Consider the following 12875-nt stretch of genomic DNA (forward strand, 5'->3'; position numbering starts at 1 on the left):
CAATGGACACCCTAATGGCATGTCTTTTACCATTTCCGAGATCATTTTCTTAAATTAAATCCTAAGAAGTCAATGGCTGGATCAACCAAATGCAACATTTTCACACTTCTGATATTTGTAATCAATGTTGTCTTCAAGAGAATGGGTTAAAATGTACAATTCTTCCTCAACTGCAGAGGAGTGCCCATTTCTCAATGGTGGAAGATGTCAGTTCTTGAAAATTGTTTTCAAGAGTGAGTGTCAGAAGACCTTTATGCTGAAGTGCCTGAGAATGAGTCATTTCTGAGACTTGGATTCTCTGTATGATTTCTCATCTGCAAAATGGACATTACGATGCCTTGTTCCTTACACAGACATATCTGATCACTGAAAAAAATCTCAAGCTCTAAAAGTACTTTGCATGTCTCAGAAAGAAGTGGGAAATAAGTGTTAATCTGCTCCTGCAAAAATAGAATTGTATTTAATTATGTATGTAAACAACCCACCAGCTTGCTCAGATCCCTGGGCTTTCATTATGCTGGATACTTAGAGAGAATAAGCTGTTCCCATCCTTCAGCCCAAAATGTCATCTCTGACTTCCTGCTCAATCTTCTCCTTCCCTCTCAATGCCTTTGCTAATCCCACCCCATCCCAGCCACCTCCTCAGGAAAACAGCATTTTTCGGGTAGTGCATTTTGCACCTGCTTTTCTGATTGCCATTATTAATGCTGCTGTTGTTGCTTTTTTCTTCGTTTCCTCTGTGACCTCCGCTGCGGCTGGCAGTTGCCATGGCAGCAGCTCTCTCCCTGCCAGAAGGCCAGGTGAACAGCCTCCGGGGTGCTGGTCTGCAGGGCAGCTGCCTGGCATGTCTGCAGACAGATGCGGACGCCGCCTCTTTGGCTCCCCGGCTGGCCTTTTGTATTGTATCTGGGTGCTGGCTGCGGCAGCCCCACACAGCCTCTCTCCTTTAATATTCAGAGGAGCTAAGGGGAAATGAAAGGAAAGGAGCAGGCTCCAGAAATGGAAAGCTGCAGCAGAAAACTTGTCTTTGTCTTAGTGCATAGGTTTGCATGACTGAAATTAAAAAGTCAATTTCCCATGTGTGACTTACCTCCAATGGAGTGCAACTACTCTGGCCAAAGGCATCCTTATTAGAGTGTTCAGCAGGGGCTGGAGACACTGCCTCCCCTCCCCAGCAGGCGAGCCCAAAGGCACATCTTTTTAGGAGCTGTAGCTATCTTGAAGTGACCTTGTCCCACTCTTCCCTTACTCCTTTTATGGGAGCCTCTGGAAGCTGTCAGCCCATTCACTTTTGCTGTAATATAGTACCCAAGTCTTGGGCACATGAGGACGCCTCCCCCAATGCTGCTACTTTGCAATGACTCAGTGACTCCCCAGAGCCCAACGCCCAGCACCAACCTACCTTTTCATGCTCCCAAACCCTATTGTTGTGCTTCTTCCCTTGCCTGGAAGGTGCTACAAGTTCCATGTCCCCTTTTCTGTGCTCTTCCTTGAAAAGCCAAGTTCAAAGATGCCTTCCTCCCTAGTGCAGTGTCTTTGCCCATCTCCTGGGTGCAGTTAGTGACTCCTCAGCTCAGCACAGAGGAGGGATTTTACTGACAGTAACCTTTGAGGCATATCATCATGTCTCCATGGACCCTGTTGTCCATGATGACATGGGGGGGGCTATGAGCCCCTCCACATCAGGAGTCGTGTGCACTCACACTTCTGTCCCTTGTGTGTGTCTAGCATAAGGGAGATGAACATGTGAGATGAACAGTTATAATCATTACTCAGTATTGCCTTTAGAATGGGTGCCACAATGAGCAGAGTAAGTGCGTGTGCATGTGTTGGTTGAGAAAATAGATCCTGAATTAAACCCACACTGAAATTCTGAAGTGTGCTCTGGTCTGAATGTTCATGCCTCCCCTTTCAAATTAATATCTGGAAACCTAATTCCTAATGCAATAATATTAAGAAGTGGGGCCTTTAGGAGGTGAGGGTGGACCCCTCATAAATAGAATCAATGCCCTTGTAAAATAGGCCCAAGGCCCAGTAAGATCACTTACCCCTTCTGCCACGGGAGGGTGCAGGGAGAAGGCACCATCTATGAACCGGAAGAATGAGCCCTCACCAGACACCAAATCTGGCCTCTTGATCTTGAAATTCTCAGACTCTAGAAATAAATTTCTGTAAGAAATAAACTTCTGTGCCAGGCACAGCGGCTCACGCCTACAATCCCAGAACTTTGGGAGGCTGAGGCAGGGGGATCATTTGAGGTCAGGAGTTCAAGACCAGCCTGTTTAACAAGGCTAAACACTGTCTCTACTAAAAATAGAAAATTAGCCAGGTGTGGTGGCGCATGCCTGTAATTCCAGCTACTCAAGAGGCTGAGGCAGGAGAATGGCTTGAACCCTGGAGGTGGAGGTTGCAGTGAGCCGAGATTGTGCAATGGCACTTCAGCCTGGACAACAAGAGTGAAACGCCATCTCAAAAACAAAACAAACTATGCTTAGTTCAGGCTCTGTAGGTGAAATTTGGCTCGCCAACTGTAGTTTGCTGACCCTTCAATGAATGGAGGATGGGAACTGTGGCTCACTGAGGGTGCACAGTCAGGCTCTCCATGCTTCACTCCGGCTCATTGCTGCCAAGCAGGAACTCAAGAGTAACTCAAAATTTAGATTTTGAGCTGAAATTTCCAGATTTTAAAAATTAACACTGAATTTAGAAGCTTGGCACAACACTAAGCAGAACTCACATCCACAGGCCTGGTCTGTTGTGGGCTGCGGTTTACGGCCTGGGAGGTGCCCTATTCCATCAGGATGAGGGAGGGCATCTCCAGCTCCAGAGGCAGCCATTTCACGGTTGGTCACTGGAGCTGTGATGGGGGCTGTGTTCTTCCCCCATCTTCTTTCCCGTCGGCCTTCCTGTCCTATCCTTTCACCTTTCTCTACTTTTCTTTATTACGTCTTTGTCTTCTTTATGAAGTCCATGTTGGTCAGGCTGGTCTGTGACTCCTGACCTCAGGTGATCTGCCCAGCTCGGTCTCCCAAAGTGCTGGGATTATAGGCATGAGCCACCAAGCCCAGCCTATGTATCTTTTTTTTTTTAAGAAAGAATAATGTGGGTGCATAAAACTCAAAATTTGTACTGCCTGAGTCTTTACAGAAAAGTTTATGGATCTCTGATGAAGCCTGGCCACCATGGGAATTTGAGTTTTAGATTTCTGCTGTATCCACTACAAAGGTTAGTGAGGAAGGAACTGCTGCCATTGACATAGTGTCCCTACCTAATGTTGGGAAATCACATTGCTCCAATCCCAAGATGCTGAGTTTATTTGCATGTGAAAGTGCACAAAGCATTATCATACCGCTTGAATACACTTGACCTCAGAGACCACACCGTTCAGCACAGGCTTCCCAGCTGCCCCCAACCAGCCATAGCACCAGCAGCCCCTGCAACAGAGGAGCAGTCAAGAGACTAAGTGGAGACACAGTCGGAGTTAACGAGATCCGCTGTTAATGGACTCGAAGTGTGTCTCTTTGACACGAATCAGCCACGTGACACGTGACATTCACAGCTGGCCCTTGTGGCAGACCAGCTTCCCCATTAGCAGCCGCCCCCTGCAGGTCGTGAGTCACTTAGTGCCTTGTGACCGGGTTCGGAGTGGCAACTCCCTTCGTTATTTTCACTGTAAATCTGTGCACAGAACGTGTAGCTTCCATTAGTGGGTGCTCACTCGTTGAAACACCACTGAATTTCACAGACCATCAGAGAACGGAAGGTGTGGATTATGGAGGGTCACGATGCAGAGTCGCTGGGTTTCCAGTGAATCTGGCACTGAGTTAAGTCCTTGCCTCATCTGTCCTCCCATTCGGGGCAGCAGCTGTGATGTGGGAGAAAAGTTTTCTATGTGCTGAGGTGGGACAACAGATGAGAGGATGGAATGATGACAGAAGGAATAAAAGCCAGGAGCGTGTGAGACAAACACAGGGAGAACACTGCTATTAGGGCAGAGGGTGGCATCAATGTGTTCTTCAGTAAGAGCCGAATGCACAGCGTGCGCTTAGCAAGAAGAGCTGGGCATGCCCCACACCCACACAGGCCCTCAGTGAGCGGCTTCTGCAGATTTTTGTCATTCTCCTCCATCCTGGGTTTGAAGAAACTTTGGAAAGTAAACGTGACAAAAGTTATTAGCCTTCTTGCTGTCTCTCATACACACTGTATAGTCTGTCTGCTATTCTGAAATGTTCTGGAATAGTTCTGGAATGTTCTGAAATGTTCTTCCTCTCTTCCCTTACCACTTTTAAATATTATCCTCCAAGAATCTGATCCTGACCACCGTGTTAAAATTCAACCCACTGCTCACTCCAGGGGGTCCTCTCCCTCCCTCACCACTCTAACAATCATATATGTCACCACCCAGGGTACTGTATAAGTTGTTGATTCATTTTCCTTATGGTCTGTTTTCACCAGGGGAGGTGGGATTGCCTGCTCTGCTCCCTCACTGCTGTATCCCAGGCACCTAGAATGGTGTTTAGCATGGTGTTTCGTGCTAACTAATTCAATAAGCAGGTTAAATAAATGGGCCATTTATTTAATAAATAGTACATGACTTCAGCCTTTCCCCATCTGGGCAACAGCTATTCTTTATTGTATTTTGATTTTTACTAAACACTGTCTTGGTTTCCTTTGTCCAACACAGAGCATGCCTCTTACCCACACAACTCCTGTAGAAGACAAATGTGTGTTTGCAGAATTACGCAACTGCTCCTCACTTTAAAAAAAAAAAAAATTTTTTTTGTTTGTTTTTTTTTTAACTTTTGTATCCCAGTCTTTGCCTAGTGTAGGATGTGCCTCACAGAAGGCAAATCTCCCTATCAGAACCAGAGGCAAAAACGTGGGAGTTGTTCCCACGGGGGCAGTTGAGCCCAAATCAATTCATGATGAGGCCCCAAGACACTGGTTGAAGCCAAGACATTGAAACAGGAAGGAGAGAATTTTAAGAGCAGAATGGAGCGCCGAGGCTGGAGTCCCAGCTCTCAGGGGGACACAGGAGCTGCTGGGCAGTAGGAGGCTGTCCAGCTGAGGAGGGACAGAGGCAGAGCCAGTGCAACCAGGAAGGACCAGTACAGAGAAGCAAAGCAGAGACCCATGCATTTTACAATCAGGAGGTGCCTGTCATTCCTCTGTTTTCAGCCAAACAGAATTAATTCCCCTGCTTTTTACCTTCGTAAATGTAATAGAAATTATAAAGATAGTCTTTTCTTATTACAGATTTGCAGTTTGAACAGTTTTGACTTCTGTAGAAATGCAGAGTTTATTTTGGAAAATCACTTTTATTTATGTATTTTTTATTTATATATTCATTTTTTTGAGATGGAGTCTTGCTCTGTTGCCCAGGCTGGAGTGCAGTGGTGCGATCTCAGCTCACTGTGACCTCTGCCTCCTGGGTTCAAGCAATTCTCCTGTCTCAGCCTCCCCAGTAGTTGGAATTATGGGCATGCACCACCATACCCAGCTAATTTTTATATTTTAAGTAGAGACCAGGTTTTACCATGTTAGCCAGGCTGGTCTCAAACTCCTGACCTCAGGTGATCTGCCTGCCTTGACCTCCCAAAGTGCTGGGATTACAGGTGTAAGCCACTGTGCCCAGCCTTGGAAAATAACTTTCATTGTTACTCTTTTACCTCTAGCCTTCTCCTTCCCCAGGAAATAAGCTAAATATGCAGGGTTGGGGGTGCAGGGTAAGGAAGCCAATTCTGCTTTCTCTGTATATTACATTTGAAACCATGTAAGTAAATTCTTAAATGTCCAATGTCAACACAGTTTTCAAATTTAGTTAAATAAATGGATATACCCAATGATTTATCCTTCATACGTTTTGCATTGGGAACTCAATCTGCTTTGTATTGTAATTTTATTGACGTCACTGGCAATGAGATGAGAACCTATGAAAAAAATTACAGCTCAGGAGTTATACAGACAACAATAAAATTCTTAAAGCAAATTTTTTATAATTTATAACTTTTGAAAGTAATGTTTTAGTAATGTAGTAGAAAATTCCGTGTCCTTTGTAAAACACAAGCAAACAAAAAACCTTCCCAATGATACTGTGCACAGCCCTAATGTATGTGTATAAGTTAGATTTTTTTTGGTTTGTCTGGACTTTTTTCACCACTTTTTTTAAGAGGAGAGGTCCAAATATTTTCACTTCAGGGAACAGGCAGAACAATAAATACATTACTGACAAATCACTGCAGCATTGGCAGGCTAAGTATTAAAGCTGTTACATGCTTAAAAATGGTCAAGTCTGTCCCAGAGACAAGAACTGTGCCCCCTCTTCTTTTCAGTGGAGACCTTCATAAAATGCCAGACCTGGGCCTGGTGTGGTGGCTCACACCTGTAATCCCAGCACTTTGGGAGCCTGAGTGGGGCGGATCACTTGAGGCCAGGAGTTTGAGACTAGCCTGAGCAACATGGTGAAACCCCATCTCTATTAAAAATACAAAAAAATCAGCCAGGCATGGTGGCACATGCCTGTAATCCCAGCTACTTGGGAGATTGAAGCAGGAGAATCGCTTGAACCCAGGTAGTAGAGGTTGCAGTCAGTGAGATTGTGCCACTGCACTCCAGCCTGGGTGATGGGTGACAGAGTGAGACCCTGTCTCAAGAAAAATAAAATAAAATAAAATACCATACCAGATTGAAAAAGCAAGTTATTCCCAAATCACAATTACATTATAGAATTTATGCTTTCTGACAGAATTGAGGACATTCTTGTAAGCACTGTGCTAGCACCTTTAATTATGAATATATCTCAACTGGAAAATCAAGGCTGCAACTCTTGCCTGCCATCTTCCGGAGAGGACCACACCAAAGGCCACACCCCAGGCAGCCGAAAGGATTGAGGATGGGGCAGTGTCCCTGACATTGCCTCCAATTCCTAACAAACTGGCTTCTTGTTAACTTTAGTTAAGTGTAACTAAATTAAAGTAACCCAGCATCAGTATAGATGTCAGACTCAAAAATCATTTTTCAAGAAGGATATTTACAGAAAACCATGTGCTTTTCAATGAGCACAGAATTATCAGTGTGTGAGGGAAATCCAACCCATGAGTTTGTATTGAGTTTGATTTTCAAAGTTTCCTGCCTAAGAGCTTGATGCCGTGAGCAAGAAATTGGGCACAGAGGCTTAGCAATAATTATCACCATTAGCTGGATGCCAGCCTCTCCCTCAGCCCCTGTTCCGGACATTAACTTCAGTTCTCACAGAGCCTTTGCACTTTTGGAATAGATCTGAGAGGCGGCAGCACTCCAGACTTCCAGCTGTCCCCGGACCTGCTGAGGAAGGGATGTACGCTCAGCATTTCAGCATCTACAAATTGCTTTACCCCTTCAAAGCAAGGACTCACTCTGGGCTCAGGTCCTGAGGCCATGTAGAGTATGCTGGGTGACCAGAGACATACAAAGACAGACATGCAAAAGTATGCACACACTACAGGGACAGGTCCCCAGACCCAGGCAGGGATAAACTGCAGCGGGAGGCCCACAGGCACGGGCAGGAAACCCTGGTGGAGGGAGAAGAAAGCACCAGGGCAAAGGCTCTGATCTGCCCAGGGGTCCAGTGTGTTGGGGACATGGCTGGGACACAGGACACATGGGGGATATGCAGAACAAAAGCATGAGGAGGTTGGCAAGGTGCCGTCTGGGAGCAGAACATTACTAGGGCAGGTGAACAGTGTGAAGTGCACAGTGGGGCCATGTCCCTTTTAAAGAGTACAATAGAGAACAGAATTAATGTTTAGGAACTAAATAGAAACTGTCACCAGGCATAGAGGTGGGGTAGGAGTAGGGCATCAGAGTGAAGGACTCAGAGATCCCCAAGAGGGCAATAGTGGAGAAAGCAGAGGACAGGGGCCATTTGGAACAGATGTCAGGGACAGCATCAGCAAGTGTGTGAATGAGGAGTGCAGGGAACCTAACTCCCACCTCCTCTCTTTCCACAGTTCCTGTCTTTTAACACCTTTGTTTTAATTATGAATATATCTTATCAGGAAAATTGAGGCTGCAATATACTCATTTCCCTTCAAACTCATATTTCTAAACCGCAAGGTAATGAACTATATAATCTGGAGAATCAGCTTCGTTTCTTGGCATTTTTTTTTTAGATGGATTCTCGCACTGTTGCCCAGGCTGGAGTGCAACGGCACAATCTCCATTCACTGCAACCTCAGTCTCCTGGGTTCAGGTGATTCTCCTGCCTCAGCCTCCCAAGTAGCTGAGATTAAAGGCGCCTGCCACCACACCCAGCTAATTTTTTGTATTTTTAATAGATGGGGTTTCACTATGTTGGCCAGGCTGGTCTTGAACTCCTGATCTCATGATCCACCCATCTCAGCCTCCCAAAGTAATGGAATTACAGAAATTAGCCACCACTCCTGGCCTCTTGGCATTCTTATAGCTTCATTCTCTCCTAGTCCCACCAGCCCCGGATCTGCGGAATCAGCTTCCTGCTTCATCCTCAGTGCGTGGGAGGAGCTGTGGAGTTCCATTATTCTCTTGCAGTAGCAATCCCTGCATCTTAGAGCACTGACCCCCAGGGTGGGGGCACCTTGATAGAGTGCCTTAGTGCTACCAGACACAGGGCATTCCGTTTCCTATAGACCATAGCTGTTTTCCAAGCCGTTGTTTTGTTGCTAAAGCCCATAACTCTCTCCTTCAAGTTCCCATTCTGATTTCCTGCTTGGCTTATTGTCATAATGTCGAGAAAACCAACAATCAGGTTTCAACCTGCTTCTTTCAGTCAGTAAATTTACCTGTGTCTGCCCTCACCTGGCTTCCGTCAACCAATAAGCCTCACTCCGCCCTCCTCCCATCCCAGAGGCATTTGTTCCTTTCTGTGCCCCACTCACTCTGCAGCCTATATCTTCTGCCCTCTTCAGTTTCTGCCAGGATATGCATTGTTCCTTCAAGTTTACCTTTTGTTGTTGTTGTTAAATTTCTCCCATTTGCTTCCCCCATTTTAAAAACACTTAATGGTAATTATATTATGCTTGTAATTTCTTCTATTTACGGAGCACATTGTTTTCATAACAACCCTATGATACATATTCTATTGTCCCATTATATAGATAAAGAGAAATGGAGTCACAGACAAGAAACACACACACACACACAAAAAAACACACAGCTAACAAGTGACAGAACCAGAATGTGAACTTGGACAGAAAAACCTTAAATATCCATCAACTTAGCAACTACATCACGGTTCTACTCAGAACTTCCTCTTCCTCTATAAAAAAGGAAGCCAGCTTCCCCTGGGTCATGCCCTTCCCCAGTCTACCCTTTTTCTTTAAGGTATCTTTACTCTTCCTATTACTTCCAAACTCCCCAAAATGAGTTCATTTTCACTACTTCTGTTTTCTTATTGCATGTGTGGCATGCAGGCTTTTGCAAATGTCCACAGAACTGGCTTTCTGTAGTTCTACTGTGATCTCAAAATTGTCAATCCAAAAACATTTTTTAATCTAATGGACTCTTTCCCTCTGACCCCTGTGTCACTCTTTGCCCCTGCTTCTCAGAAGACACTTGCTTACCTGCTGCCTTGCGTTGCAAGCTTCCTTCAGTGTGTGTATCTGATAGCTGATTATACTCTGAACTCTTGGGTGGCAAAACGTTTTACATCTCTTAGTTCTACACCATGCACCTAGTCTGCAACACATTTCCAACACACGCTCATCAGCTCTCACTGGGATGTACTTGGAATCGTCTCTCAGTGACCCCCTGACTTATTATACATTCCGCAGAAATAGGTTAAACTGCACATTTGATTTTTCTTTTCAACATTGCTTCAGCCTTCTGTGGCTAGAGCCCCTGGTTCACAAGGGTTTTTAATTGGAATGTGTGAAGAGCTAAAGCCATGAAAGACACCCAAAGGCAGAAGAATCTTAATTATTTTTGTCCCAAGTCATTCTAAGCAAGTGATAAACCCCGATACCACATCACTAAGCAAATCTTCCAGAGGAAAGGGAAGGACCTTCAACGCACACCATAGACAGTGTTTTACAAGGGAAATTTTGTTTTGCAACTTTCTGTTGTACCCCTTAATTTGTTCAAAATTGGGATTCATTCACAAAGGTGTCAAAGACATGGTGAGAAGGAATACAATGATAGGTCCCCAGGATTCATTTTTCCAAGGAGCAAATAAATACCAGCCAAGAGTTATACACAGTGACTCTATAAAATTGAAATTTCCCATGACCAGTAAAAACTTTTCCCTGTGTGGGCACGGTGGCTCACACCTGTAATCTCAGCACTTTAGGAGGCCAAGGTGGGTGGATCACGAGGTCAAGAGATCGACACCATCCTGGCCAACATGGTGAAACCCCGTCTCTACTAAAATCACAAAAATTAGCTGGACATGGTGTGCGCCCCTATAGTCCCAGCTGTTCGGGAAGCTGAGGCAGAAGAATCACTTGAACCCAGGAGGTAGAGGCAGCAGTGAGCTGAGATCGCACCACTGCACTCCAGCCTGGCAACAGAGCAAGATTCCATTTCAAAAAAAAAAAAAAAAATTTCTTTCTCTGTGCCAAATGTGGGGATGGGATGTCTTCAGGGACCGCCTTTGGCTGTGTAGGTTTCAGTCTGCTCCAGAGCACATCTCTAACCTGCCTGTGGGTTTTTGGTCCTTACAGCTCCTGACGGTCCACCTCAGGAAGTTCACCTGGAGCCTATATCATCTCAGAGCATCAGGGTCACATGGAAGGTAAACCCAGCAAACACTTGTATTCCCATGGGGTGCTTTTCCCATGGGGTGAGCCCTTCACTCATGCTCAGTGTTATGACACCAAAACTCAAATTTTACGAAACTTTTTTCAAAATTAAGTTGAAAGTCCTTTTCTTAAAATGTAGTATTTGTATCCACATTTGGAATACTTTTACAGCAAATTCTGTATCTCAGAGAGATAAAGTGGTTGTCTTTTTTTTTCCTTGACTCTTGATCAAAGTCCTAAGAGTAGTCTCTACAGAAATAGTGGAACTGATGTCCCTGACCGCATGCTCTCATTTCATCCTAGCAAAAATGTTTTCAAACTGCTTTTTTTTTTTTTTCATAGCAAAGCATGAGGTGGCAGACAGTCCTCTGAGGTGGCAGAAATAGGTCCATGTCCTCTCTGTCCCACTAACTAGATGTGTTCTCAAGAAAGCTCCTTAATTTCCTTGCCAGAAAAGTGAGCTGTTGAATCAACTGACTCCCAGGCCAGTGCTACCCCAGGTGTGGCCCATGGCGGCAGACTGGCTGCTGGTTACTTTCGTGTTGGTTGTCAGTGGCTGGGATAGAAAGCAAGCTTGAACCACACTGTAAATGACTGCGTCACAGAGCGCATTGTTTCATTCAGTTGCCATGGTTTCCAGAGCAAACTTTCTCAAGGAAGAAGGCAGCGTTGATTCTGGCGCAAGCTCCTCACCAACCACCCCGTCCCATGACCTTCAAGTCAGTAGCATGGCCCTGACCTAGTGAGCCCTGGCGTTAGTCATCCTCCCAAATGTGCTCTTGGAGATGCCTGTGTTAGGACAAATTCCATTTCATCCAGAATGTTATTATCGAATCAAAAGTTGCATAAGATTGCAATAACTACCCCAGCTCTGAATTTCTCATTGCATGTAATTTTTTGTCTTCTCTCTTTCCCCATTCTTTTTTTCCTGGTGTCACTTGGAGAAGAGGGAAACCAGCAACCACAACTAGGTCTTTTTGTTTGCTTGTTTGTTGTTTGTTTTCATTCTAGTATAAATGCTTTCGTAAAATGAGCAGCCTCTGTAACAAAAATGGATTTTTATTGTCGGGGTGGTTACCTCCTTTGGCATTACACGCGTTAATACAGCGAGCCCCTTTGTGTCAGCTTTTCTGAACCGCAGCCAATGAGTTGTTTCCAGCGGGCAGCGTGATATGACTGTTTAGCTGCACAGACAGTGCAGGCCGAGGAGTGTGGAAGGCGGTGTCATTGGTCTTTGTGAGCACATCCACCACCTGCGAGCATCACACACATTGTGGAATAAAGACACTCAGCAAGCCATAACCCCACACGCATTCCCGCCATTCTACAGATGGAATGCTGAGTCACTCTGTCTTGAATGGAAGACTGTGAAGTTTCACCCACTAGCTTTACACAGTCTCTTGCATTTCACCCTGAAAAAGACCAGGTATTACTGTGGCCTCAAAAGCTTTTTGGGTCTTTTGGGTCCTGCATGAGAGAGGTGTCTGTCCAAAGAGGATCTAGCTCTTATAACTAAAAATGGAAACTTCTGAGGCTTTAAAAGGCATTGTATCCTTTCTCTCCCTGTAGAAAGCAGCCACAAAAGTCAGTGCATTGCAGTTAAATTTCTTTTTAGGGCCTAAGGACGAATGTGTTGTGGGACTACTAAAAGGAAGCCTGGCTTTCATTAGATTGTGAATCGACAGTCATATATTGTTCACAGAGGAGTGCGATCTATCTCTGCAGCAGGCCTTTGTGGCGTGGCCTGTCAGCAGGCGGACTTGCCGGTGATCTAACTGACTAATGAGGTAGGGGCTGCCCTGTCACTGGTTTATCATTTCACGTTGGCCTGTTTATGTAATGAGCTCTTAAAGCACATCACTGATTCAATTGCATTGGACGCTATTAGACGAAATCTAAAGTGTGTGTAAAGGACAATATGTTACCTATAACATGCCTTTATTTATGGCATAAAATTCAGAATATATGTTTTGTGTAAGGAGAAGGAAAGAAGGAGAAATAGCATTAGCCCTCAAGAGGCAGCCCTGCATCTGTCAGCCAGGGTGGACATATGCAGTCGTGGGTAGCCTGAGGCGAATGCTCATTCATGGTCAGGGATGCTGATCAGAAGTAGAGGATGCA

At 45.1% G+C, this 12875-nt stretch overlaps 1 protein-coding gene across 1 annotated transcript in view; it reads left to right on the plus strand.

Moving 5' to 3' along the window:
- The window catches only part of LOC108298073 (Down syndrome cell adhesion molecule-like), a 210908-nt gene that overhangs the window by 166873 nt on the left and 31160 nt on the right, over positions 1–12875 (plus strand). Inside the window, exon 13 of the mRNA XM_017520774.2 lies at positions 10677–10747. Within this exon, the coding sequence (XP_017376263.2) occupies positions 10677–10747 (71 nt within the window). The remainder of the gene's footprint in view (positions 1–10676; positions 10748–12875) is intronic.

Source organism: Cebus imitator, unplaced genomic scaffold (genome assembly GCF_001604975.1).
Source record: "Cebus imitator isolate Cc_AM_T3 unplaced genomic scaffold, Cebus_imitator-1.0 Scaffold881, whole genome shotgun sequence".
NCBI classification, from domain to species: domain Eukaryota; kingdom Metazoa; phylum Chordata; class Mammalia; order Primates; family Cebidae; genus Cebus; species Cebus imitator.